The sequence below is a fragment of the Stenella coeruleoalba genome (assembly GCF_951394435.1).
Source record: "Stenella coeruleoalba genome assembly, chromosome: 19".
Taxonomy (NCBI): domain Eukaryota; kingdom Metazoa; phylum Chordata; class Mammalia; order Artiodactyla; family Delphinidae; genus Stenella; species Stenella coeruleoalba.
Genome location: NC_137165.1, coordinates 41,044,712 through 41,068,612, shown reverse-complemented (window position 1 = coordinate 41,068,612; position 23,901 = coordinate 41,044,712). Strand labels below are relative to the sequence as shown.

Here is a 23,901-nt window from a genome sequence, read left to right as displayed (position 1 = left end):
GGCCTACCTAGCGGTCGGGCCACCTCCGCTCTCTCCGCTGTGACGAATCGGCGCCCGGCTGGCAAATTACCCAAATTCGGGGAGTTTTGAGAAACGTATGGGGCCTGAAAAAATCCTTGATTGTACTAAGCACCACCGCGTCCCCACTAGAAGACTTATTTTTCTTGAGAGAGTCGGTTGGAGCCTTGAAAGGAATTAAGAAGAGTGTTGAAAGTGCGAGCGCGGAAGCTCCGGACGCGAGGGGCGGGGCGTGCGCGGGACAAAGGGAAGCGAGGCCGGAGCTGCGGGCGTTTTTTCTGCCCGCGGGTGAGTGTTTCCGACTGGGCTCGACTGGGTCGGGAGGGTGGCGAGGCGTGGGGTCCCGGCTTGGCCCGACCCCGAGTCCCCGGGGGTTGCTGGGGTTCAGGCTTGGCCGCGGCGCCAGAGCAGGGGGCCAGTTGCGACCTCTGAGGCCTAGCGGAGCGAGGGTGCCATCTGGGGCTCCTCCGGGGCGGCCAGATGTGCCCCTTCCACTAACCCCGCGGAATTGGTCAGAGCACCTCTGCATACTCCTCTTTAGTAGAGTCGCTGGGAAAGTGCATCCTTCACACAAACCTAAAGGAAACGACCTCAGAGGAAGCCCTTGGGGCAAGCCAAGCCCGTGGTCCCTCACCCCCGGAAAGGTGGTTTCCCCTCGGTTCAGGCAGCGACCTGAGGACTCGTGGTGTGGCTCAGAGTGAAGAGCGAAAGCTCGGAAACAGTTTGACCTGGGTTTGAAACCCAACTCTGGCACTTCCTGGCTGTGTGTCTTTAGACAAGTTACTTACCCTCGCCGAGACTCCCTTTGTTCTCTGTAAAATGGGAATAGCAGTACACATCTCGTTGGTAGTTGTGACTGTTAAACCAGATGGTGTGAGTAGTAAGCCTGTCCCGTATAAGGTAGTCAACAGATACTTTAGGATTTTATGCCAGGCACCGGGCATGCATCCGGTGGTGGACAAATGCACAAGGTCGCTCTTGGAATTTATAGTATAGCAGAGGAGATCAGTAATTTTAAAGTATTAGCAATAAAGTGTGACATATCAGGGAGCTCGTGACAGTTATTGTCAGGGCTGCCCCCAGCAAGGCCTAGTGGATGTTGACAGCCTACCTGAACTTGAGCAGGAAGGAAATCTGCACCAGACTCTGGTTTCTTGCCTGTTCCTTAAGGAGAGAAGGAGAGACCCAGGTTGGGCCATTGAGAAAATAAACGATTTCGTTCTGCACCAGGTCTCTTATTCATAATGCTCCAGGAATTCCCTTAAAATGCAAAACAGAAGCAAAAAACATCATGTTTGTTTCGCATAATGTTGGATGAAAGGACTCCAGTAGTCATAAAAGTTATTTGCCTTATTTCTAAAAATGAATGTTTGTCTCTTTATACACGCAGTGTGTGATGTATATTGAGGTAAGGAACAAGCTCACCTGTGTATGGTCATGTGGTGAGCTAGTAATACTAGGACAAAAGTTAGTAAGAATTGAGCTAGAAAAAAAGAAGAGCTAGGTACAGGGACTACAATCATAAATTAAATGGTCCCTGTTTCTAAGCAGCACACTATATACCCACATTAACAGGTATAATACGATAGCATAGATCTGTGTAAATTGGATAGGAGTACAGATGAGGAAGGAATTAATTCCGCACAGGTCATTTGTCAAGAAAGCTCCATTGAGGAGATATATTTTGAAATGGGCTGAGAAGGGTAATAAGAGTTTTTCAGGTAGACCCTCAAAATTTATTCCCAGCAGTTATAAAGCTGTTTACCACTATAAGAGAATGTAAAGTTCATTGTCACACCAGTTACCTTTTGCACTGCCTCCAGGAATAAAATGGTGCTCCATTTTAGTAGAAGTTGTTATCCTAAAAGGAAGGCAGAGCTGCGGCTGATCAGGGAGCTGTCAGTATCTGGCAGGCCTTGTTGAGGTAGGCCCTGACAATACATTACATTCTATTGTCACTGTATTTTTATCAGTCTGATTAAATGTTTACATGGCATCAGCAAAACGTTTTCCATGCAAGAGGTGGCTCAGTATCAAAAACAAAAAAACTTGCAAGTACATGTCTAATTTTACTTTTTAATATCCCCAGTAATTTGTTTTAGTCATTTAATTCTGATCAACCAAATGACCTAAAGAACTAGTAAAATATTAAAAAGGCTGGATTACTAGAAGACAATGTAATTTTACTAAGAAATACCAATTAAATTACCCTATTCTTTAGGAAAACATTCTCTTATGCTTGCTGAGTTTTGATTATTTTTCTTTATTTTTCTTTTTTTTATTTTAGTGTCTCAGATTCATTCTTAAGGAACTGAGAACTTAATCTTCCAAAATGTCAAGTAAGTTTCATTTTTTATATTTATCAATCTATATTAATAAGAGACTAATGCCCTAGCAAATGGGAATTCCAAAATACTCTCATTTTTTTTTTCTTCAAAACAGGACCATTGGTAGTTTTGTTGCATAGTATTATATCTCAGTTGTTTACAAGAAGTTATTTATTTTCTTTCAAACAGAAAGACCATCTTATGCCCCACCTCCCACCCCAGCTCCTGCAACAGTAAGTTTTAATTTTCTTGTTAATGTAATAGCCAAGTCTGGCCTTGATACAAAAACCCAGATGTCTTCCAGTGACAGTCACTCAGTCATCACAGCAACAGGATGAAAAATTCAGCTAAAAAAAACAGCACTTCCTACTAAATAAAATAACTCTGCATCTTACCTTGAACCAACCCCAACATTTAAAGAAACATTCTACTGAAATGCCAACCTCCTATGCTCAGTTCTTTTTTTAATTGGGAATAAGTGACAAGTTTAACATTTCTTTCTTGTTAATCTCTATTAAGAGTCTTGAAAGTTAATATGAAATGAATGCTCGTTCTGGCATTTATTATTTTTAAGCCTGACCTTCAACTGGTTACATTTTTCTGTCCTTGTCTGTATATAATTTTCATGTTAAATCAAACAATAAAGCTTCCAGTTCTATAATAGCTTATTGTAAATCTTTATTTTCAAGCTGTTCAAGTAAGGATTTCATTATCTATGGGTCAGATCCTGCCGTTTCACTTTACTCCATAAGTAATGCTTTATTGGACTGAGAATTGATATGTTTCAAAGTGCCTAAATGATAGTCGTGAACTAATTTTTTTCACCCAGCAAGCTCTGGCCCAGCTTGGTCAGCATGTAAAATAATTGTCCAGTCCACAAAACAGTTCTAACAGTAACCATTCAGGCCTTGCTGAAATGGACTTCTTGTTGTTTTTTTATTTAAAAACAAAAACAAAACACTTAACATTGACCATATCCTACAAAAGAAGTTCTTTAAAGCTGTTAGCCCTCCTTCCATACTCCCTACCCCTAAATTTCTGGCTAGTTTACTAATTAGGTCCTTGTGTAATTTTGTTTTCTCCACTAGATAAACTAGTTTTATTTACTAACCCTCAGATGTATGTTTTAGTTATGTTTATCAACAATTTATTTTTCCATAGTAAGATGCTTTTAAAAAAGAGATACTGTATCACATCTTCTCAGCTCAATTTATATAACATACAGTTTCTAAAGTTACTTCTGGTAGATCTTAAAGTCCTGTGTTTGGTTTGTTTCTTTTCTTAAATCAAAGAACATTTCTTATGACCATCTCCTTGGCACTCTGCTAATGGCTATACAGGTGGAGTTGAACAATTGAGATTCCTGACCTCAAAGAGCTAACCATGTACTTCATTTTTGGAAACGGTATAGTTGTAATATTTCAGTTTCGATTTTTTTTTAGTTCCCTTATTTTCTTACATTACTGCCTCATAATGTTGAATAGTGATTATCATTGCTTATGCAACTTTGAAGGTGTCTTTTTGACGCAAATACTGCCTCTGACAGCATATAATATCTTGAAAACAGACTTGATTTTTTGAGATAATAAAAATAGCTCAGAAACTAACCCTATGACTTCTTAAATGTAGAAAGGGATATTTTTACCTTTCTTTAGTCATACTTCTGTACCATTATAATTTCACATTTACACATAAACTACGGAAGACGAGGGGTTAGGACATCCAACAGAATGGATATTAAATGAGTTATCCTCCTTTCTTTTTTTTCCATTTCTTCTGCCACCACCATCACCAGCTCCACCCACCACTACCACCCAAATGTACCACTCCAAGTAATATAAACTTCTTTTGTGCCTTTGATACTTCATCTGTGTTTTGCCTACTTATGTATGCTTGATTTGCGTCTTCTATAACTACATAGACTAGAAATTGATCAGTAGTTTTCTTCTAAAGAATATCAAATGTATTATCTGCTTGACTGTCTTTCTTTTGGACACTAAGGATATGTGCAGTGGCATGTTTTAGAAAATTGTGTTTATAATAGCTACAGTTTAGTTGGGATGTGTTAAGTTTATTATACAATTCAGCATTGGTATTGTCAATTGCATGTTAAAATGAAATTACTGTCACTTGTTTTTATTGAGGTTCATTAGGTAAAATACCTTACTTTTGGTCTCTCTTTGCTACATCCTTTTTATGCATCATACCTTGATTCTCATGAACATTGGATGTCATTTTATTAATCACGAAGGGCACTGCTATATAAGAGCCCATTTGTGATCACATCAACACATAATTTGCAAAAGCCAAGAATTCTGTTGCTCCAACGAGCAGTTGTGGTTTGAAAGAGCTAGGGCTGTCAGGAAACTAGATGAGAAAAGAAAGTTCAAGTCTGTCTACTAGAAAAGTAGTTCACATTAAAACTCAATGCAGAAATTGTTCATGATTGACCTGTGGAAGATGGATCAAAGAAGAGATGGAAGAGAAAGGCTATAAAAGAATGGGTTAAAAAGATCAGACAGTACCCTCAGAATGAAATCCATGCATTTCTTACAAGTCTTTGTTTTGAAATCATGTATGTGACATCCATTGAATCCCACATATGTTCTTTTCTATTGACAACTTCTGACTTCCTGATTTGAATCTCTTCTCATTTCTCACACTATATAAAATGATTTAAAGCTGTCTTTGAAAGTGATTCATTTCTTGTTTTTGTTTTTGGTAGATAATACATTGGCGGCATTCACATAACTGTCAAATAGATCATGTTTTGTTTTGCATGTAAAGTGTTCTCAGACTCCTAGCTTATCACATTTCAAGCTTTCCTATCTCAGGCATATATCGCTAAGTTGTTATTTCATACTATTGACCATAAAGTAACCCTGAATGTTTGAGACACTTCAGTGCATTGCTTATCCCGAAAAACAAGCACACATATTCACACTCACACGAACACCACTGGTCCCTGCAAAGAGACAGAAAGAGAGGGGAAAAAAAAAAAAAACACAGACTGGTTTTCACTGAAAGAAAAAGAACAGTTACAACACATCATTGCTTGTTTAAAATCAGGTTGCTTTTGCATGCCATATGCAGATCATTTTTCATTTCTGTGTTTTCCTCGTTTGAGCTCATTTCTCATTCGTGTTTTTGTCTCATTTGTTTCCATCAGCAAATGCCCAGCACACCAGGGTTTGTGGGATACAATCCATACAGTCATCTCGCCTACAACAACTACAGGCTGGGAGGGAACCCGGGCACCAACAGCCGGGTCACGGTAGGAGAATCAACTATTACAGCATCCAGCAAACAACTGGAATTGACCAGAAATGCCTTCAGAGTTAGGTCCTTTGAATCATCAGCACAGCCATTTAAAAAAAAAAAATTTAACCTGGCTTTTAGACTATTTTAAATATTCATTGTACAATCTTACACTGAAAAATGAAAAAATAGTGAGATCTGGATATGTATATAGAAGAAAAGAATTTATTCTGTTTGGTGGTTGGTAGAGATAAAGCCTTGGGCACTTAATGCTAATACTATATGTAGACAAACCTAGAATTTCCTATGGTTAAGATGCCCTTTTTGAGATGAAGAGTATCTTTCATTTAAGGTAATTGGCATTAGGCTCAAGACCTTAGTTTCTTAATAAAGGCTGGGTTTACAGGCCTAGCTGCCCTACCAGTTTGAACTGCTGCACATAGTTATTTGTCTTTTGGATTTAACAGTTGACCTAACTGAGATTCATTTCTCTCTAAAAAGATTTTAATGTCACTTCAACGAATTGCAGAACAAAAGTTGAATGAAATTAATTTGAATTATCAGACTATAGATATCTACAGCTAGAAGTGTGTTTATAATCCATAGGGTAAAGGATATAATTTCTGAAACTTAGGATGCTTCACTTAAATGATCAGCCTAAGATACCAAAATTGGATGATGTAATTCAGACTTTCTATTTTATTTTATTTATTTATTTGTATTTATTTATTTTTTTAAAGAAAGAATTGGAGAATTCTGTTCAAGCCAAATTTGAGGATTATAAACTGGGAAGAACATGTCAGAAAGCTCTGAGAATTGTTCCTCCCGTTGGAAGGCTTTTTATTTTACAGTCATCTTAAAGTCCATTTAAGGAAGTTTAGGTACCAAAGAAACAACTGTAAAAATGTTTTACCAAAAATAAATAATAAATCCAAAAGCCAAATACCTACATACATTGGAATGTGGTATTGGTGAGAATTTATACAACCCAGAATGGCTGTAAACTTTTTAATACCTGGTTTTTGTTTGCTGTATTCATAAGTAATTCAATTATTGTGACTTCCAAAAAGCCCTCTCACCCTGTAGTCAGGCTAGAGCAGAAAGCTTGTACCTATCAAACTGTTTGTCTATCTTGGTAAGCATATTGCTTAGCTTGATAGGTTTCGTTTGTCTAAATTTTTCATTGTTTCTGCATAATTTGTACCTCATAAGCATATCAAGTTTTATGTGCCATGCATATTTCATGGTATCTGAAAAGAATTCTGACAAAGTGTGTGTATGTATGCATTTCACAATGCATACAGTTTTTATGTGCATCGGTACTTGTTTTTCCCTGGCCTGAATGTGTTTCACAAGTGTAACGGGTCACAAAGTTATCAAATGGTAAAGAATATTTTAATTGAAACGAGGAGTAGAATCGATTTTGGACCATTCATGTTAATACAGAAAATTATTCATGGGCAGTAAACAAAAGAATGATTACATTTTAATAGCTCTATACAGTCAGCTCTTGATTATCTATGTTAATGGAAAAGAAATGGTGGTAACTGTAATATTAGAATCATTTGTATTTCAGTTTCTGTAAGCATTTTGTTCTTAACTTGGATGTATCTGTGGGATTCTTTGTTAACAAAGTGAGATCATTCAATGGAGACTTACTAGGAATAGGAAAGTGCAGTTGCTGTCTCGGGGCCTCAGCAAGTTATCTGTTTCTCCCCATTCTTTCTTTCAGGTGTTAGAACCCAGTGTTTGGGGGTAGGTACTAGCTTCAGGGTAGATTAGTATAGGAGGGCTGTTGAGCATGGAAACATTGATCTTCTGGTTCTTTATGGTGGTTTTCTTTGTATTGTTTGTTCTCTCAACACCAGAACGAAGTGTAATCAAAGTGCTCTGTAGACTTAACTTGAAGAGCCTAGAAAATGTGGAGGCTTTTAGCCTGTGCTAATCCCAGCCCCTTCAACTTCTAGTGACCTCTCAGGTCACTGAATCATTCTCTATGAAAATTAGTTATGCCTAAAGTTTTATACTACTATATATGTATAATTTAAGCTCTGTTAGGACTCAGTAGATCTGATTTTGACCTTTATAAAAGTGTTACTTTAAGATGACCTCACTTATGTGTTTTTTTGGGGGGTGGGGGGCTCCTCTTTGGTATTACTGCCTGCAAATCGCCTTAAGTCATCGATTTGAAGGAATGATTTGGTGACACCCTGTGAATAGCTTCTTGTAGCGTCCACAAAACATCGGGTTTTCCCGATGACTCCAGTGCACTCGAATGGTTTTCAGACAATAAACATTTTATATATAGCATGTTGAAACCTTTTGGTTTCAACATATGGTAGCTATGAGATGGAATTCACTTCTGGTCAGTTCTTCATCCGATGATGATTAACATTCTCAAGTACAGGTGTGAAGACAGATCAAGACCAAATGTTAAAAGTAGCTCATTTCTGTGCTTTAATGGAAATTCCATCCCAGAAGAAAACCTTAGATAAGATCCTACCAGAGAAACAGCTGAAAAATGGGAAGAAACAACAAAAATCTCTGAGTAGCCAGAATTTCACAAAATCATGGGCTTTATTCATAGGAGGTTCCCAGGATCTTACTCTATTGTAAGCACAGTTTTAACAAGCATAATTAGTTTTCTCCAAACTCATTGCCAGTTGGAAAGAGGGACAGTTGCTGCTAGAGGTAGGTTTCCTGATAGCAGCAAGGAAAGAAACCACTAAAAAAGGAGACATGCCCTCCAAAAGCATAACCACCAGACCATTTAATAAAGGGGCCAGCAGGTTTCATACCTCAAACTAGAAGATTATAGCAAAGCAGTGATTATAATTGTGTTCAGTGCAGACTGCTTCTTTTTTCTTTTTTAAAGAATAATGTTTGAGAAATTGTAGAAAGATATCTGTTTGAGATGGTTAATAAATTAGGGGTGTTTAGTGATATAAACCTTTAATATCCTGAAAACCAGCTAGAATTTAACTATGTTGTTATTGTTTTGGGTTTGGTTTTGCTTTCCTTGTATTTGTAAATTGGTCAGTGTAATGAAAATACCACCTCAACATGTTCCTTTGGGAGAAAAGAAGAGAAATAAGCAAATTCATTGTTATAAAATACAGTTCTTTGAAAAATATCGAAGAGCAAATATTACTGTAATTTGTTTTTAAAGTGTTTTAATTTCACATATTAAAGCATAAACATTTTAGAATTCTTTACCTCTTTTTTAAAAAATTGTTAACAGAGGTCTACCAACTTCAATTATTGGCACAATTCCAACTTTATTTGTAACCTACTTCATGGAATTCTGAAGGTGTGTGTTGGATATAAATTGGAAGTGCTTTCTAATAACTTTATGAAGAATCAGACTTTTATGTGTTACTTGCTCTGAATTCATGGCATAGGGTTAGCTTTGTAGAAATCCCCCCCTCCCCCAGAGAACTCCTACAGCCCTGAGACAGATCTCCTAGTGGCTGTTCATACCACCACTGTTGACAGTTTCCGTCCCCCATGGCTCACTTCACCCCGTTGCCCACTGCTGGCTAAAAACAGAGTCTGTCTACATGAGCATCAGCATGAGGTGTGCTAAGAATACGTGGGAGGAGTGGAAAGAAGGGAAATACTGCTTCAGAGGAGAAATACGTTCTGATAAGTTCATGTGTGAAGAAGCAGAGAGGAAGCAGAGTTAATGGACAAGTATGGAGGGAGGGAGGGAGACGCTCCTCACAGGAAGAAGTATTGTTGGAAAGTGGTGGAAGCAGGTACCAACACACTATTCCCGGAGCCCTTGCATGAAAAATAAGGTTGATTGGGGTCTCAGCCCAGAATGGAGGGGTTTCCCTCCGGTTTTACCACAACAGCAACATCAGGGCAAGGAAACAAAATGGCACCTTAGTTTTCTTGCAAGAATTTGCCGATTCCTGTCTTTTGGTCATTAGAGTGAAGCCAGCTCTTCTTCCCCCGAGCCTGGGAAGGAGGATCAGTATCAGGGGTCTCCCAGAAATTTGGGAGAAACAAATGTGATTCAGCCATGATTTGATTCTAGGTCCTTGATCAAATGCAGCCATGCGTGTAGAGATGAGAGTAGGTTCAGCAGCAGCGCTCGCTCGTTGGAGGTGTGTGGGGTGCCCACTGGGAGCTATCTGTTATCTTGCCTAGATTTGGCTTTTAGAAAGAGCTGATCTCTCCTCTTTCTTTCCCTTTTTTCTGTCTCTCACCCACTTTCTTCTTTACCTTTTTAAAACTATTTTTCAGTCTCCTCGCCTCCTTTTCTTCTGTTTTCCTTTCCCTTTCTTTCTGTGTCTTCCCCACAAAACCAGCGTTTTTAAAAAATTAAATGGAGTTTCTTGATATAAGGTCTCAAAAGTAACTTAATCAGGCCCTGTTTCTGCCATTTCTCTGTTCCTGGTAAACTTGTTCACTCCTCCACTGTGATTAGGAATAAAAAAAGGCATGACTTCAGTTCACACTTCCTGATCTCCTTTATAAAACAAGACACTAGATATGGGCATAGAACCTTCAGAAAAGTAAAATCTCTAGTCATAATAAAGGAGCTAAGAAGGGTTTTTCCGTTTTCCATTTTTGAACCTAGGAAATAGGGTTTGCGGTGGTGGCGGTTGTTCATGTGGAGGTGTGTTCCTGAAATGGTGCAAATAGTAAGTAGTCCCCTGTAGGCAGTATGAGGTGTGGTAAGTGCTGAACGGGTTCAGCTTCCGGTGAGGTAATCAAGTGTTGACTGTATGTGTAATGGTAAATTAAGTAAAATAAAAGGGTGCCAGGTAATGTCCTAAACGTGGGACATCTGATATATAACCATATATTTTCGATGTATGAATTATTGTATAATATTTTATTTGTTCTTACAGCCAGGTTGTCAAAGCAGTGGCAATAAACTGCTAAGTAACGTATTAAAAAATTATGTGCCTAAAGTCATTTTCTCTATTTTCTTCTGATGTGAACATTTCTGAATTTGCAGTGATAGCTATTTTCAGTGGAGAAAATATAAGAATCTTGTATCCATGGACGAGTAGAAGAAAGGCGCATTAGCATTTTTTAAGGGACTCTCTTTTCAGTTTGCTGGTGAACTTCTTGCAGTTGAGTAATGAATGTATTTAACTCTTTCCTAGGCATCCTCTGGTATTACGATTCCAAAACCCCCAAAGCCACCAGATAAGCCGCTGATGCCCTACATGCGGTACAGCAGAAAGGTAGGTGCTCAGGGACCAGAAGGGAGTGAGGACTGCCGTTCTTGCTCTTGGCTTTATGTCAGGTTTCAGATTGGCTTAGCCAGCTTTTTTGTGCATAGTCAGAGGAAAAGATACAGAATTGCAGTTTTGAAAGAAATTAGTTCTAAATTCCAGAACTAAAATCCAACAAGAACATGATTAAATAAACAGTTAAAATACTTAAAGCAAAGTTATGTAGCCAGTGTTACTTATGTAGTCTTTTGGAGAATATTTAATGACATAAAAAAAATGTTTAGTGAAAAAAGGAATGCAAGACTACATGTACTAGTATCTTATTTTTATAAAAATAATAGCAAATATACGCTAGTTTGAATTTTAAAAAAGCCTAGAAGACAATGGTTATCTCTAAACAATAAGCTTATGGTAATTTTTATTTTCTTCATACTTCCTTGAATTTTTCCTCTTTTTTTTTTTTGGTGATGAACCTCCATTACTCTTTTTTTGTTTTTGTTTTTTGTTTTTTTAACATCTTTATTGGAGTATAATTGCTTTACAGTGTTGTGTTAGTTTCTGCTGTATAACAAAGTGAATCAGCAATATGCATACATATATCCCCATATCCCCTCCCTCTTGCATCTCCCTCCCCCCCTCCCTATCCCACCCCTCTACGTGGTCACAAAGCATCAAGCTGATCTCCCTGTGCTATGCTGCTGCTGCTTCCCACTAGCTATCTGTTTTACATTTGGTAGTGTATATATTCAGTGCTACTCTCTCACTTCGTCCCAGCTTACCCTTACCCTTCCCCAAGTCCATTCTCTATGTGTGCGTCTTTATTCTTCCCCTGCCCCTAGGTTCATGAGAACCTTTTTTTTTAAGATTCCATATATATGTGCTAGCATATGGTATTTGTTTTTCTCTTTCTGACTTACATCACTCTGTATGACAGACTCTAGGTCCATCCACCTCACTACAAATAACTGAGTTTCGTTCCTTTTTATGGCTGAGTAATATTCCATTGTATATATGTGCCACATCTTCTTTATCCATTCATCTGTCGATGGGCACTTAAGTTGCTTCCATGTCCTGGCTGTTGTAAATAGTGCTGCAATGAAAATTGTGGTACATGACTCTTTGAATTATGGTTTTCTCAGGGTATATGCCCAGTAGAGGGATTGCTGGGTCATATGGTATGAACCTCCATTACTCTTAAAATAGCAAGTATAGCTGGTATCTTTATTAAACACAAGAGCATTTATTGATTTTCACCACTATTTAGAAATTTTAAAATTTTTGGTCAGAATTATTATACATATATTTGACAATATGGTGTATTGTATTATGCAGAGTAACCACATTCCTTCTAAACTCCCGTGAATTTTTAGAAAGACATAAGACTATGTTATTGAGTTAGCTCATCGTAAGTGTCTGCAGTGATTGGAGATATCCGAGATCTGCCTTAAAGTAACCTGACAGAGGACTTGATAATTACTGCAGCAGGCTGAAGAGAACACGGGGATTTGACACTATTGCCTCTGCCTTTGTTGATGATTGAAGGTTTCTATATTAAAAAGTATTTTTAAAGGTCTTTATTTTTAGGCATCAATACTGAAATCTCAACTGTTTGTCCTTTTCAAGGTCTGGGACCAAGTAAAGGCTTCCAACCCTGACCTAAAGTTGTGGGAGATTGGCAAGATTATTGGTGGCATGTGGCGAGATCTCACTGATGAAGAAAAACAAGAATATTTAAACGAATACGAAGCAGAAAAGGTAGAATGGGACTGTAGGGATGGGTACAATAGAAAATTCATGAACACTTGCCTTATCATTTATAGAAGAAATATAAGATCTAATCAGACAACTGAGTCATTGTCTGCCTGGGTCAAGTCACTTAATTTCTCTAAGACTTCAGATCCCTTGTCTGTAAAAAGGAGATCATTATCATGTCTTTTGATATTCAAATGAGGTAATATAAGTATTCATTGTAACCTGCAAAATGTCAATTCTAAAACTGAAAACATTTGACTTTCAGATAGAGTACAATGAATCTATGAAGGCCTATCATAATTCCCCCGCGTACCTTGCTTATATAAATGCAAAAAGTCGTGCAGAAGCTGCTTTAGAGGAAGAAAGTCGACAGAGACAGTCTCGCATGGAGAAAGGAGAACCTTACATGAGCATTCAGCCTGCTGAAGATCCAGATGGTAAAAAAAAAAAAAAAAAAAAAAAAAAAAAAGTGGGGCTTTGTTTATGCTTTCTCTGAGAATTAAAATACGAGAAATCTCAAGTTTTATTTCCTATTCTAAATGGAAACAAAGCATAATTTAAGTGCCATTTCAATATTTGGAATAATTATTTTGATTAATATTTGTATGTGAACTTCCCAAAGATAAAGAAACACCCTTTTTAGTGTAGAAGATAGCAAAAACTACCTGTCGTTTATCAAAACCTTTGTACTCAGAATGCATGGAGGGTTTTTTAGTTACAATCAGAATTTTACCTCAACTGCTTTTAAAAAGTTAAATGCCTTCAAGTTATATTCTACTTTCTTATTGGTTCCCTAAATTGGCTGAGTTTAAGGCTCTTAAGGGAGAAAGTTAATGAGTGGGAAGAGGCATTATGAACTTTCTTTTCTAGTTAATTCAGAAATCCAGCTAGAATTTATAAATACAACTCATGATGACACTTAGGAGGGTGCGCACCTACAAACTTTATACACGCGCACGCCACCGCACACAGAGCAGAGCTTCCTAGTTGGCATTCCACGAAGAGTTTGCAGGTGTGCTTTTGTACCTCTGGTTGGTTCTCTGTAGCCATGCAGGGTCTGAAGCTGCAAGGAGCTTCAGAGCTAGCCACCTCCAGCTGCGAGTATACTCATCCACATAGCAAGCATGCGATACAAATATTTCCTTCGTGTACTGCTGTGATGTGGTAAAGGTTGGAAGCTCTAGCTACAAGCAACAAAAGCATCTAGAAAATAATTTAAGATCCCATTTTAAAGAAGTAGTAGTAACAAAGAAAAGGCTTGTAAGACCTTAAAGAAGAGACCTTTAATAAAGGAAGCAATAATACCACCTAAAGACATGAATAAACTGATATACTTAAAAGGAGAGAAAAACAAAAATGAGTTTTTAAAAGAAAGGACTGGGATATTGACAAATATTCTCATAAATACAAAATATAATAATAAATATAGAAAACAGAATAGGGAATAGAAACAATATAGCATGTTAAGCAGAATCATCAGTGCTAAAGACACAGTAGTGTAAGCAAACTTTAGTTGCTCAAATTGGATAATTAGTGCAAGAAAATATACAGAACTAAAAAAAATAGAAGATCCAGTCTACAAATAATTGGAAGGATGGGGGTCAGTAATAATCGGAAACAAAGGCTAGCAACATAGAAGACGTAAGTAGAAATCAGTTGAAGTTTTCACAGGTGGAAGGTAACAGCAGGAACACTGAGAAGGACTGAAAGAGCTTCACTTAGGAACAGTCTTCAAAGAGAGTCCTTCTCTGTTTCTCAGACTTCTGCCTATTATGTTTTTTAAGTTTAAAATAGGATATTAGAGTTGCTAATAAGAAAGGATGGTAATAGTTAAGAGAGCAGGATAAGAATGACTTTAGACCTTGGACCTTATCCTTCAGAACTGAGTAGAAAGAGGAAGACTTGGGAGGTGGAAATGTACATAAAACCAAGAGAAAGGCAGCACATCCACGAGTACAACAGCTGCTCACTTTAACAAAGAAGACCTACAAGGCCTACAAAACATACGTAGTTATCCACACAAGACAGGGAAGTCTTTTTTTTTTTTTTTTTTTTTTTTAGTGAAGTCTTTTTTAACTGACATTTTAGAAAGAGAATATTCATGAGATAAAGTAAATACCTGGTGAATTAGAAAATATAAACCTACCCCCCCCTCCAAAAAAGAAAAAAAAAATCAGACAACTAAAGTGCAAAGAAAGACAGGCCCAGATTTTTAAGACTTTATTTCCCCTACAGTCCAGTGGTCAACACTGGGGACATATACATGAAAGAAGAAAAAGCAAGGTAACCTAGATGGATAACCTAGCACAAACGTATATAGTCTTCAGTGTGAATATGAAAAACTCTCCCTTAAGAAGTGAAAAGAGGACTTCCCTGGTGGCACAGTGGTTGAGAGTCTGCCTGCTAATGCAGGGGACACGGGTTCGAGCCCTGGTCTGGGAGGATCCCACATGCCACAGAGTGGCTGGGCCCGTGAGCCACAGCTACTGAGCCTGCGCGTCTGGAGCCTGTGCTCCACAACAAGAGAGGCCGCAATAGTGAGAGGCCCGCACACCATGATGAAGAGTGGCCCCTGCTTGCCACAACTAGAGAAAGCCCTCGCACAGAAACGAAGACCCGGCACAGCAAAAATAAATAAATAAATAAACTCCTACCCCCAGCATCTTCTTTAAAAAAAAAAAAGAAGTAAAAAGGTCACAGTTTTTTTTATTCCAGTAATTTTAATTTCAGAAGTGTATATCCTAAAGAAATTACTTGAAACAAAAAGCAATTTGCACAACAGTTCGTAGTGGTGGTGTTTCTGGTAAAAAGAGTTTTAGGAACTACTTAAGCACCCAAATTAAGGGACGTGCTAAACTGACATAGCAGCACGATTTGACCCTTTGTAGCAGTTTCCTAAACTGTGGTCCCCCACCTCTGACGGCACACTAAGATGGTTAGGTGGTTCAGAGAGGAACTTTTGTTTTAATGTGTATTGCTTAAGAGGAAGCTCTTTTTTTTTTTTAAGTTGATTTAAATAAAAATATTAAGTAAATAATAGCACAGGTTGTTAGCAGATACGTCAAAAACTGGTAGTGATAGAGCAAAGGTAATAGCTATTAAGAATAAGCTTGTAAACCAGATCCATACTATATGTATGTGCACTTGAGTGGATGAAAACAGCATGTAATATACCTTCATACACTGACAACAAATGTATGTGTGTGTAAATTGATAAAAATTAAAAGTGAAATTTAGAATTAAACGTTTTTAAGGCTTTAGTGGTATTTTAATCTTATAAAATATATATGCCCATCTGGGAAACTGAATATTGCTAGAGATAATGTTTTCTCTGCAGTGGGCATTTTCCTTACTTTAAAGTGCTACAGTGACAAAGACACCACCCAGTTCCTGTGTATCATCAGTTGTAAAAGCCTTAAATTACTACCCCAAAAGTGAGACATTTGGCAAAATCTGTTTTGCTGTCAGTGCAGCCTTCACGTTGATTTCCAGGCCAGAGACACATGGCTGTATTTCATTTGCGTTTCAGCCACATCTTCCCAGATGCACATCATAACTTAAAGATTTATTTTAGATTTTGTTAGACCAGTGAGGGCCGTGGCTCCTTGGCAACTAAGTGTGAACGCTGTTGCGCTCTCCTGATGATGGTAGTTGGTGACCTAATTTCCAGATCCTTTTGTTTATTCCAGATTATGATGATGGCTTTTCAATGAAGCACACAGCTACCGCCCGTTTCCAGAGAAATCACCGCCTCATCAGTGAAATCCTTAGTGAGAGTGTGGTGCCAGACGTTCGGTCTGTTGTCACAACAGCTAGAATGCAGGTCCTCAAACGACAGGTCCAGTCCTTAATGGTTCATCAGGTAGAGTCACAAAGCATTTTATTATGCCCCAGGTGCCAGGTGACCTGATCCTATACCATGCATCAGTGTGCCTGTTAAATATTTATGTTCAGTCTGACCTGTTCCTGATTCAGGGAAGAGGCTGGAGGGAGTAGACCTTTCCCAGAGATTTAATAAGTTTGTCATTAAACCTGTAACGTAGAGCCTTTTGACAGAAAGCATACCCATTAAGAATTTTGAGACATCCTGTCAGCTCTTACTGATGTACTAAATATTTCTTTTCCAAAAAAGCGCTGAGGCCTGAAACAGTATTCTCCAACATATACTTATTAATCAGTCATTCCCTCTATGCTGCATTTTACATTTTAAAAATCTTAGCTAGATACATTATGTAATAAATAAATTAAAAATTCAAAACATTTATCACACTATGAGAACGTGTGGACCATTAAAAAAAATGAGACATTTTCTGTGTTTGACGTTTGCTTTAGAGAAAATAATTCAGTAGTAACAAAACCTGACCTTATGTTTTACAGCGAAAACTAGAAGCTGAACTTCTTCAAATAGAGGAGCGACACCAAGAAAAGAAGAGGAAATTCCTGGAAAGCACAGATTCATTTAACAATGAACTTAAAAGGGTATAAATTTAATGTGTTAACTATACTTTTTTCACTGTGTCTGTTACTTTTTTTTTCCTCTTTCTTTTTTCCAAAATAGTGATTTCATGGAACGTTGTTCACTTTGAAACAGGGTTAACTTTGCTATAACTGGCAAGGTCTTTGCTTTATGAAATAATTTCCATTTTCTGGTAGAGTTGCAATAGGTTTGAAATATCATATAGTACACACATATGTACTAGGCCTTAGACCCTAGAACCCTCTGAGGTTTTAATTTAAACTCTCATGCAGTTGTGAATTATTTTCATTTCATTGCAGTTTATTCATCAAATGTCTCCATTAGCTGTAGTTTACAGTTTGCACTTTGTATGAAAACAAGTAAATCTAGTGTTTGGCCGCCTGAAATATAAAATGGAAGCTTTGAGTATAATCCAGAACTTTCAGCATTGTCTCACCAGCTGTTCTGTAATACTTGATGTTATGTGGCGTGCTAGGGCAACTTTCCTGTAGACCCAAGGGCTTCAGAGAGGACGTGGAACCATGTTTTTTTCTGCCATATATATGTATATAGTTCTTAGCCAAGAAAACCCACTTTTAAAACAATTTCTCTGGTTCAGAGATTGTAAGAAAAGAACATTACTAAGAGAGTTTTTTGGGTTCTGTTTTCTGACTGCTAGTTGTGTGGTTTGAAAGTAGAAGTGGATATGGAAAAAATTGCAGCTGAAATTGCACAGGCCGAGGAACAGGCTCGCAAAAGGCAGGAGGAAAGGGAGAAAGAGGCAGCAGAGCAAGCTGAGCGCAGCCAGAGCAGTATTGTTCCTGAGGAGGAGCCAGCAGCTAATAAGACCGAAGAAAAGAAAGAAGACGAGAGCATTCCGATGGAGACAGGTAACCTTTCAGTTGATACTGAAGTAAATGTCGAGGGTTTTTACAGCTGTGTTTAGTTCTGCTTTTCCTTTCTCAGTGCTTTTCAGAAGTCACTCTGTTGATCTTGCCTCTTGAATTATTCTCCATATACTACCCATTTCTTTCAAAATCTTAATCTCTTATAGTAGAGTCCACTAAAAATGTTGGTATTGGTACAAAACAGCAGTGGTGTGTTGTCTTTAGTCTTGCTGTGTGAGGTCTTGGTTGTTTGCCCAGATTGAGTCATGTCATTTCCTGGGAATATAAAGTATAATGGTTTAATGGTTAAGGATGCTGGCCCGGGAGTCAGACAGATCTGGGTCTAACACTGCTTCACCATTTGCTAGCGCTGTGACTTTGGGTAAGTTACTTAATATCAGTTTCCTCATTTGCAAGTATTCTAGCACCTGCCTCTGAGAGTGAGTTCCCAAGGATAAATGTACATAAAATCATCATTACTGCACTTGACATGATATTGGCACTCAGTATTTTAACGTTTATTGCTAAAATTGTTTAAACAAGATGTGGTCATTGCTCTTAAGATCAGTGTCGTCTCTGGTGTCCTAGAACGGAGTTAGGCAAATAAAACCTGCAGGCCAAATCCTGCCTGCCACCTGCTTTTGTAAATAAAGTTTTGTTGGAACCGTTTATTTACGTATTGTTTGTGGCTGCTTTGGGGCTACAACAGTATAGTTGAGTAGTTGCAACTGAGACTGCCTGGCCCACAAAACCTGAAATATTTACTATCTAGCCTTTGTAGAAAGCATTTGTTGACCCCATCCTGGAACAATTCATACTTCTGTTCTACTGATTTTCCTGATTAAAAGCATTCCTCAAGGCAAACAATAACACAGCTTACATGAAGTACTGATTAAATCGATTATTGCTTGAAATTTTGAGATCACTCTACTTTCTGGCACTGTTTTGACCCTGCGCAGTGCACTGTGTAATAAACAGAACTGAGCTGAAAGTATGGGAGACACAATCAAAGGCTCCCTGGACCATCATTACAAGAAGTGAGAGGGACCATAGTCATACTTGGTGCTCAACCGACAACTTCTGATTTGACATCTGGAAAACATTAAGTAGAATATAGTATCTTTACCAGATATTTCTACAGAGTGATTCAGCAGATTAACATTTCAGATAGTCAGATTTTAAGTTTTATTATCTGAACCTTTCTCTGTTTTGTGTGAACATGTTTTTTATCTTAACAGATTTGGAGCGTGAACACATTTTGTGGTTAAAACAAGAGCTTGAGAATTAGAGCATGGTTCTTTGGCTCATTTTGCAGCTAGAATACTCAGCCTTGCCTCTGTTTTGTCATCTATGAATAGAGCATGCCTAGGTCTTTACTCAGATTTCATCCTTCTAGCTGAAGAAAAAGAACTGAAGAAGATTGTTCTGAAGACTATTAGAGCAATAACAGAAAACAGCCCAGCGTGACTTGTAACAAAGTACTTTAAATATCAGCCTTATACCATTTCCATACCTGCTTTCTCACTCATTAAATCCAAGCGCTTCACAAGAGCACTGTCCAATAGAAATGAAATATAAGTCACTGTGTAATTATAAATTTTCTACTACTGACATTTTTTTAATGAAATCTTTTTTTTTTTTTTTTTTTTGCGGTACGCGGGCCTCTCACTGTCGTGGCCTCTCCCGTTGCGGAGCACAGGCTCCGGACGCGCAGGCCCAGCGGCCATGGCTCACGGGCCCAGCCACTCCACGGCACGTGGGATCTTCCCAGACCGGGGCACGAACCTGTGTCCCCTGCATCGGCAGGCGGACTCTCAACCACTGCGCCACCAGGGAAGCCCAATGAAATCTTTTAAGTGAAATTAATTTTAATAAGTCTTCAAAATCCGGTGTGTATTTTTAGACTTAGAGCACATCAAAATTTGGAAGCTAAATTTTCAGCAGAAATACTTGATCTGTATTTAGATTTCAAAATTTACAGTTAAAAAGTAGATTGTTTCCAAATCCCAAATTGTTCTAAACATGCTAAAAGTTCTTTCCTCGGTCACACTTGCTCATATCAAGTGCTTAGTAGCCATATGTGGTGAGTGGCTGCCTTATCATCGGATGCTGCAGCTCTGGACTGTCAGCATAATTAGAAGAGGGAATTTCTGTATTGGAACTAACAGTGACAAATGTGTGATTACAGAGGAGACACACCTTGAAGAAACGACGGAAAGCCAACAGAATGGTGAAGAAGGCACGTCTACTCCTGAGGACAAGGAGAGCGGGCAGGAGGGGGTGGACAGTCTGGCAGAGGAAGGGACCAGTGATAGTAACACTGGCTCAGAGAGCAACAGTGCAACTGTGGAGGAAGCACCAACAGACCCCGTACCAGAAGACGGGAAAAAAGAATAAATGTTGCCTTGTTTTATGTGTTCTAAATACTTTTTTAAATGAAAAAATGTTTTTCGAGTTTTAATGGTGTTATGTGGTTTGTGTATTAATTTTTATCTTGTCCATATCATACCACCAAAGGCTTTTGGACCATTTAGCATCATGAGCTGAATGGCACAGTCACCTTTCTTAAGCGGGAAGAAGATGATTCTTTTCTTTGGATCTTGTTTCTAGCCCTCAACTGTTGAAAGCCTCAGAATTTAAATTAATTGAGAAAATGCCCACCTCTTTCAGAGAAGTATCCTTTGATGCTGCAGAATCTACTCTTACAAATGCCTTCCTACAGCTCACTTGGGTGCTTCCCAAAGCCATAGCTTTAAACCTTCCCAGTGCCCATCAACAGCTTCCTGAAGGGCCCCTTTCCTGTTTGCTTCCACAGAGAGTAGCTTCTTGAAAACATAGTTGTGTGAGTTCACTTACCCTTTTTTTATTTTGAATCAATGTCAGATACCAAGAGTTGTGTTAAGGTGTTTTGTGTACCTACAGCCAACACTTGGATTGTATTGATCCAGAAATAGTCTTCATAGTTACTGGCTTATGAAATAGTCATTAAAGTGAACATGACACATATACATTTATCTATACTGCCTTTTGTTATAATTAATATTGGATATGTTCTGGTGAATTCATCCCTGTTGTACAGCGGGGGAAAATTACTTTTTTACCAAGTTTTCCAAAGACAGAATAGATCACAAAGCTGAAGGAATTGAATATTCTTGCAATGGAGGAAGTAACTTCAAAATGATTAGCCCATTCTAGAAGAAAAACAGCTGGGAATTAAGTTCATCCACTGGAAATTGTTTTACAATAATCAAAACATTTAAAACCTCAAGGCTCAGGATCCCATAGATCAGAGCCTACCTTTTTGATAAACTCTTAGTAAAGTCTTAGAGACCAGAAGCAAGATAGTTTGTGACACATATGCATTCCAAAAACTAGAATAGATTTTTACTGAATAGTGGTATAACTGGTGGTATATGTTTCTTAAAGGTCCAAATGTAATAAAAAAAAATGGAAAAAAGAGTCTCAGTGTTTTTAATGCACTAAATATGTTTATGCAACACAAGCTTGTAACTTCATTATTATAATGTAGTGACAGTAGGGAGTGGCCTCTCACAATTGTTACGAATTTGCCTCTCGAGATAAGGCCCCGTCTCACCCAACTATGTGAACTGCTGTAAGTAGTAAGTTCATATGTACAAGACACTTGTGAAAATTAGTTTCCTCATATTATAGTCATGTCACATATAGTCTTTGACTCCAAAAGTAAAGTGATAAGTTTCTACATACACATATGAGAAACTTTTTTTACATTAAAAAAAAATATATGGCCAAGTGAATAAAGGTAAGCCCTGTGCTTACATGTAGATAACTTCTCTATATGGACAAAACTTAATTTATAGTGAATTCACTGCTACTGAGCTCACGGCACGTAGTGACTGTGACTCCACTCTGTTGGGCCTCCTGAGAGAGAGGAGGAAAGGAGACAAAATTGGGCGGAAACACCCCTTGATACCTGTTTTTCTTAAAAACACATGGAATGTTTCTTTCTGAATCAAAAACTAATTTATCAGTTCTGGGTGTAGGGCGTCGTAGGGCGTCATAGGGCTAAGAACTTCAGCCAGCTCATCCTCAACAAACTGGATATCCTTTTCAGTAACTTGTCAAAACTGGGTAGAGCAGTTGTTAATATGGGTGGAAAACAGTACCAGATCAAGATGTCACATTATTACCCTGGTACTGAAGTCTCTTAAGAGGATGGAAGTGGTTCTTTTGCTGAGCTGGAGATGGCACAGGGAAAACAAGGATATCTAGACCAAGCCTGCCCGTATGATGCTACAGCAACGGATCGAAACTTAAGATGGGATTTGGCAGCCTTTAACTCAGGGCGGGAAAAGTGAATTAAAATACCTTCTTGTCAGAGTGATAACAGAAACCACCAATGTTTGAGTTGTTCCCTAGTTTCTTTGAGAATGTGGCATATAGTCAAGGTCTTTGTTTGTTTTCCATATCCCCTATAGGCATTGGGCATGTCACTTAAACTCTCTGAGCCTGTTTCAACCGTCAAATAGATTGAACTACTTTCAGTCCCCTTACTTCTCCACATAGCCATGATTTTTAATGCATTTGTTTTGAGTATGAATGCGTAAAGTTTGAGGGCTTACATTTTTATTAATTTTTAACAACAAACGGAAGAGAGGGGAATCCCCGACAGTCCCCCAGTTTTTTTACAGAATTTTCAAGTGTCATATCTTTCCCCATTTGTCAACAAGCATGTCTTTTATGTGGCTCGCCTACAGTACATAAAAATTTTGTATTTGTAAAGCAGAGCTTTCGGGAAAAGTCAGAGCAAGCTCATTTTAACATGAGAGGATGAACGTCCTATGGAAAGGATGTAATACTCGATTCACTATATTTGAAAGAGAATCCGGAGTTTAAATCCCTTCAAATTTTTAGTTTTGATGCTTCCTACTTAGAGACTAGTTTGGGGTTTTAAACAGTTGGTGCTGACAGTGTGAAACTCCTGTTGCCTGCAGTTAAATTGAAGCTGTGTTTTCTCACGTGAACAGGCAATGAAGCTGGGATTATACTGCGTTAAATCCTCCCTTCAGAAATCATTGCCCTCCAACCCCCAAGCACTACCACACACGGTCTCCCCGCCTGGTTTCAACAAGGGCAGGAGTTTATCCGGCTGTTCTGCACTGCTAGGCAAACCTTGCTGGAAGAGCAACAACTGCCTTCTTAATGATTCGCACATTAGAGGGCTTAGCGTCTTTACAAATGAAACATCCACTGGGCAATATCGAGCTGAAAGGAACGCGGAGGCTTTTTAGAAGAAATCGTACTGGATTATCATCTGGCTTGTGGTGATAATGTTTCTTTGATCAATATGGTAGGGGAAATTCTAGGTTTAGTCGAAAATGTCTACAAGTCTTAGTAATCATAGAACTGTTTCTAAACATCTTAGTAGTAGGTTAACTATATGAAATTGCCTATGTAAGTTTTTTATCTACAAGATGACAATTTCACCTGGTTCAACCTAATAATTCTGCATTTTATTATAGTCCAAGTTATAAGCTCTTAATAGCAGTTTTCTGAGTGTGAAATGATGGAACTTTGGACTTTGCAGATTGGTCGATACACTTCTCTAAAAATTACTGATTATTGTTAAACAAAACCCTGATTAACATGCAAATCCTAAACTATCAAGTATTTAACAGCCTGATTTTAAAAATATATCCCAGTAAACAGTTAAGATAGCTGGCTTATGTTCACATGTTTTGCCATTCAGCACCAAAAATATATAATTGTTTTGCATGTATTCAAGAGTGTTATATGGGGGTGTGGGAGGGAAGTTCCCAAAAGATTTGATTGCCTTTTTTTTTTTTTGCGGTACGCGGGCCTCTCACTGTTGTGGCCTCTCCCGTTGTGGAGCACAGGCTCCGGACGCGCAGGCTCAGCGGCCATGGCTCACGGGCCCAGCCGCTCCGCGGCATGTGGGATCTTCCCGGACCGGGGCACGAACCCGTGTCCCCTGCATCGGCAGGCGGACTCTCAACCACTGCGCCACC

General features: G+C 38.4%; 1 protein-coding gene across 2 annotated transcripts; it reads left to right on the top strand.

Moving 5' to 3' along the window:
- The first annotated feature begins 156 nt into the window (after positions 1–156).
- Positions 157–20,354, top strand: SMARCE1 (SWI/SNF related BAF chromatin remodeling complex subunit E1). Of its 2 annotated transcripts, none has more exons than XM_079904867.1 (11): positions 157–306; positions 2,306–2,357; positions 2,535–2,578; positions 5,515–5,619; positions 10,727–10,807; positions 12,422–12,553; positions 12,816–12,987; positions 16,240–16,412; positions 16,928–17,029; positions 17,686–17,896; positions 20,082–20,354. In XM_079904867.1, the coding sequence occupies exons 2-11, from the start codon at positions 2,351–2,353 to the stop codon at positions 20,288–20,290; spliced, it is 1,236 nt and encodes a 411-aa protein (XP_079760993.1). In that variant the 5' UTR covers positions 157–306; positions 2,306–2,350; the 3' UTR covers positions 20,291–20,354. The 2 variants fall into 2 exon arrangements, with proteins under 2 accessions (XP_079760993.1, XP_079760994.1); XM_079904868.1 differs by having other exon boundaries at positions 160–312; positions 2,314–2,357.
- The last annotated feature ends 3,547 nt before the right edge of the window (positions 20,355–23,901 follow it).

What these genes read in the sequence shown, in the direction of transcription:
- SMARCE1 (XM_079904867.1), top strand. An exon ending in ACGAATACGAAGCAGAAAAG is followed by an intron (nt 12,554 to 12,815) that starts GTAGAATGGGAC and finishes TTTGACTTTCAG; the next exon opens with ATAGAGTACAATGAATCTAT. An exon ending in TTAACAATGAACTTAAAAGG is followed by an intron (nt 17,030 to 17,685) that starts GTATAAATTTAA and finishes TCTGACTGCTAG; the next exon opens with TTGTGTGGTTTGAAAGTAGA.